The sequence below is a fragment of the Chaetura pelagica genome, unplaced genomic scaffold (genome assembly GCF_000747805.2).
Source record: "Chaetura pelagica isolate M959 unplaced genomic scaffold, ChaPel_1.0 scaffold112, whole genome shotgun sequence".
Taxonomy (NCBI): Eukaryota; Metazoa; Chordata; class Aves; order Apodiformes; family Apodidae; genus Chaetura; species Chaetura pelagica.
Window position 1 is genome coordinate 3422325 of NW_009952798.1, and position 4759 is coordinate 3427083.

Consider the following 4759-nt stretch of genomic DNA (forward strand, 5'->3'; position numbering starts at 1 on the left):
TGTTCGTCATGGGGAAGCGGCTGCTCAGCCCGAAGATGCTGCTGCTGAAGATGGTGGAGGCACTGCTGACCACGACCACGCAGCCCATGGTGAGGGCAAAGAAGGGGGTGGTCCAGCTGGAGGTGTCGACCTTCACCAGCATGGTGATCACCAGGAAGACAGCCAGCATGAGGAAGAGGGAGCTGAGGATCCTGACGCTGGCGGGCACCCTGGGGACACGGGGATGGAGAGACCCCTGCACTGAAAACTGTCGTTGAGATGTGGGATCACTGAATCCTTCTGGTTGGAAAAGTCACACCATCAGGTCCAACTCTTAAGCCAGCACTGGCAAGTTCACCACTAAACCATGTCCCTCAGCACCACATCTACATGGCTTTTAAATCCCTTCAGGGTTGATGATTGCTCCTTGATGTTCCACCACTACCCTGTGCCAGGGCCCTGACAACCACCTGGGGAAGAAATCCTTCCTAACACCCAATCTAAACCTCCCCTGGAACAACTTGAGGCCTTCTCCTCTTGTTCCACCACTTGGAACCTGGGAGAAGGGACCAACCCCTACCTCGACACCAGCTCCTCTGCTGTGAGAATGATCAAGGAAAATAAAGAAAGGTAGGAGGAGAAATAATGATTATTCTCAGAAGCCTTTAGATGTCAACCCCAGAGTGGCTGTGCTTGTGATGCCCCATGGCTTCTCCCCAGAAGAAGAGGAGGCTGAGATGGCATCCGTGGATGAAGTTGTGGCTGAGAAAGGCAGAAGAGATGCAGGAAAATCTGGGGAGAGCTGGGGAGGGAACAGGACTTACTTGTTGACCAGCAGGAAGTTTCCAATCAGGCACAGCACGGAGGGCACAGTTGAAGCGATGGAAACGTAGCTCTCAAAGAAGTCCTGCCAGGGGAAAAAAAACAAGGAAGAGAAAAAAGGTTGGAGGGGAACAACACACAGATTCCAGGTCCTAAATACAGCACCATATGGCACCCCTAGGGAGTGATGATGTTGGTGTCCACCGCATTGCAGCACCTGTTGCACAACAGGCAGCAGGCACAGGCCCCAGGGCTGTCTCATCCTGCAGCAGCCCTGGGATAGCTCAGGAAATGAGGGATGTAAGAAGTGAAAATCCTACGGGAGCTCCGAGAGGGCTGGTTTTTCTAGAGCAGGACACACAAGCATTAATCCTCCCAGCTAAACGACCTCAAGAGCCCAACCTGTGCATCCCCTTTCCACGTGCCTGAGCAAGTGCAGCCCGAGCAGGGACACCGGGACATGATTTTCCCTCCTGGTTTCCCTCTCTCTGCTCTCCTGAAACTCTTTGAGAAACTCTGCTGACGCTGAACACACATTTACTCTGGGGACTCATACACCAGCCAAGGCAGAGCTGAGCACATTTCCCCTGCACATTATTTATTCTTTTCTTTGCAGCATCACAGCCTTTTAACCCATTTACAACCACGTTCGTTTCTTCTTCCCTATCAGGAGCTTTAGTGGAAGTGACAAGAAATCTAATCATCACTCCTGGAGGGTCCATGTAGATGGGGACACTTGGCAGAGCAGGAGGCTCAAAGCTCTACAGCCATCAAATGAATTCAAGGAGGAAAGACAAAGCAAAATGAAAAGTTGGCTGATAAAACAAAGACTTCTTTATCAACCTACTTAAAACAAGCCACCAAACCAACCCTGAGACACTTCATGTACTTTCAAGTGAATTGACTTTTTCCCCTCCCCAAAAGACTTTGCAACCCTTCCCACCAAGCAGAGGTGGACTTGAAGTAATCCAGAAGAGATGCTGCATTCCAAGCACGCTGAGGAAACAGTCATTCAATATTCCCAGCAAATGAGCTCACACCAGCAGTGGGAAAAGAAGAGGGGAAGTGTCTAAGAAACTGAGGACTCTGCCTTAGCCACAGCCAAGCCCTGCTGGAAAAGAAAAGCCAAGGTTTCAATTGCTGTAGTATCTGTGAAAAATGAAAAGTCCTCACACCATGTTTTTAAAGCAGCAGCAGAATGGCAGGTGGCAAATTTAATCCATACCCAAAGCCACGGCAAAGATCAGCCTCCAGACTCATCCCACGTCTTCTCTCCTGCTCGCTGGGTGTTCATCCAGCTCAAATGATCACTCTTCTCCCATTCCCACCCATCACAGGTACATTTTCAGGGCAAACCTTTGGCTCTGCAAGATATTCCTAGCTCCTCTCCCTTTCTGCTGAGCCTCCTTGTCCAGCAAACTCAAGGTTTCTCACCAGCCACACGATTTAAAAGGAGAAACACCAAGAGATTGTCACCCCTTGCCTGGCTAATAATAAATAATAATAATCCACAAAGCAAACCACAGAGCTGGCGTGTGTCATGGAGATGTTTGACCTTGCATTCAACTACAGCATCTTCAAACATGCTGCTGTGATGCAGAATGCACACGTGGCACCTTAAAAGAAACCCCAAACAAGAACAAAGCATCACGGTGACAAATGAGTCACTGGTGTCAGCCAACACTGCCCAGATGCTTCTGCAAAGTAGTCTTTGCTCTGTTTCAGCCTGGATCTGGCAGCTGGGCTCCTGCTAGGCTGGAAAAGCAATGCTAGAATCCTAGAAAATCCTATAAAAGAATCCTAGACTAGTTTGAGTTGGAAGACGCCTCAAAGACTATCCAGTCCCAATCCCCTGCATGGGCACCTCCCACCAGCCCAGGCTGCTCCAAGCCCCATCCAACCTGCCCTTCAACACTGCCAGGGATGGGGCAGCCACAGCTTCCCTGGGCAACCTGGGCCAGGGTCTCACCACCCTCACAGCAAAGAATTTCTTCCTGATGTCTCATCTAAACCTTCCCTCTTCCAGTTTAAAGCCATTTCCCCTCATCCCATCACTATCTGCCCTTATAAAAAGTGCCTCCCCCTTCACGTACTGGAAGGTCACTACAAGGTCTCCCCAGAGACAAGGTGACAACATCTAGAGATACTTGCTCTAATTAAAACCAGGTTTTTCAAGAATTCTCTTGGCTAAGCCAGCCGCAGAAGCCATGAGGAGTGGGTGGGATGCAGGGAACACGGGAGGGCACCAATACCACAGGGTGGCATCCTGGCACAAGCACCATCCACGCCCCTCTGCTTCATCCCCACCAAAAGCACAGTTGGGTTAATAGCTCTTCAACTTGCAGGTGCCACACGGGTGTGAGAAGCCACAGTGAGTGAGAACGTGGGTGTCACACCTGCCTCGATGTTTGTATCAAAACAAAATGTGCCCGAACCACTCAAACAAGCTGGGCAAGAGGAAGAGGATGGGGACGCAGCCTGGGGACTCCAGCCACAAAGGAATGGCCCTGCTTCATCAGGGGGATTAAAACCACAGCCGTGGCATGAGGAGTGAGAGAAGGCAGCTTTTCAGGGGAGGAAAGATCCCCCAAGGCCAGCTCATCAATCAGCCCATGCCAAGCTCCTCATCCCAAAAGGCAGCTGCTTCTTGCTGCAAGGGGACACTCTGGTCACACCTGCCAGATCCTGAAGGAGCAAAGCAGCTGAGGGGCTTGACACAACTGCTCCTGGGCTGCACCCCCGTGCCTAAACCGTGGGCAATGCTTGGCCACAGAGCCACAAGCTCAGGGCAGTTTCTCTCCCAGCCCACAGGGAGTTGTGGCCGGGCTGGCTGGAAGGAGCACGAGAGCCCCATGGGGCTCAGGGCTCACCAAGCGTGAAGGACAAACAGGAAAAAAAGCCACCAGGAGATTTTTTTTCCTGTAGAAATCATCCTATGGAAGGGCAGCCTTGCTTCTGGGGTAGGCTAAGCTAAGTTTGATTCCATTCCCCTTAAACCCCAGCACTTCAAACACGGGTATAAGTCAAAGCCCAGCGTGAGACTTTGTAGTTTCAAGCACTTCTCTGGCTCCTCTTGCTCCAGGTTTGCAGCAAGGCAAAAACCCCAGTCACTTTTTGGGGAAGTGGAAGGAGAAAAGGGCAAGTTAGGAAGGAATTCAGCTTTTTTTGGGGTTGTTCTGCCTTGAAAGCAGCGACTCACCCGCAGATCAGACTCCCCTTGTCCCGCCTGATCCGAGCAGTTCTGCAGCTTGTACATCCAATAATGCTTTGCCGTGATGAAAAAATTCCAGGGTAGCAAGGAGCCGATGCCCAGGAGGAAAAAAATCACGTAGGTCCCATGGAAGTGGTCACTGGGCTTTTGGTGGCTGCGTCTGTTCAAGGAGGGCTCCTTGATCAGGGGCTCCTGGTCCTGGGGGAAGCTCCTGCTTGCTGGGTGCATGATGCTGGTAGACTGCAAATAAACCCCCAAAAACAACGCCCCAAAAGGATTTGAGCACGTAGAGGCTGCAAACTGTTGCTCCCACAAGTTGGTGGGTGCAGCTCAGCCCTCTTTTGGCCAGAAAAGTGCTGGATGAGTGAGCTGAACTGGTTTTCGGGGGGAGCACCCATAGGTTTCCATTCACTGTTAATGATTAACCCGCCCCGTTTGGCTTTGCTAAAGCAGGAAACGCGTTCAAAAGAAATTTAAAAAAACCCCCATCGGCATGAAAAAATGAACATCTTGTCCCTGTAAAACGGTTGCAAAGAGCAGGGAGATGGTTTAAGTCTTGCAAAATAAAGCAACAACCAACTGGGCTTTGCAAAACCGGCCGGGAAATGAACTGGGAACGACGTCTTCAAGGTTTTGCAATTAAATAAAAGGCTCAGGAACCAGCACAACGTCGGCGAGGCTTGGAAAAAGGCTTGGAAAGTTTAAGCAGCAAAGGCTGTTTTGCAAAAAAAGCCGCGAAAGGCTCCC

The 4759-nt window shown here is 50.8% G+C and overlaps 1 protein-coding gene across 1 annotated transcript in view; it reads right to left on the bottom strand.

The window, feature by feature from the left end:
* SLC29A3 (solute carrier family 29 (equilibrative nucleoside transporter), member 3) overlaps positions 1 to 4240 on the bottom strand; it is a 6618-nt gene extending 2378 nt beyond the window's left edge. The window contains exons 1-3 of the mRNA XM_009994872.1: positions 4001 to 4240; positions 804 to 886; positions 1 to 209 (exon numbers count right to left, since the gene is read on the bottom strand). Of these exons, the coding sequence (XP_009993174.1) occupies positions 1 to 209; positions 804 to 886; positions 4001 to 4240 (532 nt within the window). The remainder of the gene's footprint in view (positions 210 to 803; positions 887 to 4000) is intronic.
* Between the last annotated feature and the right edge of the window lie 519 nt (positions 4241 to 4759).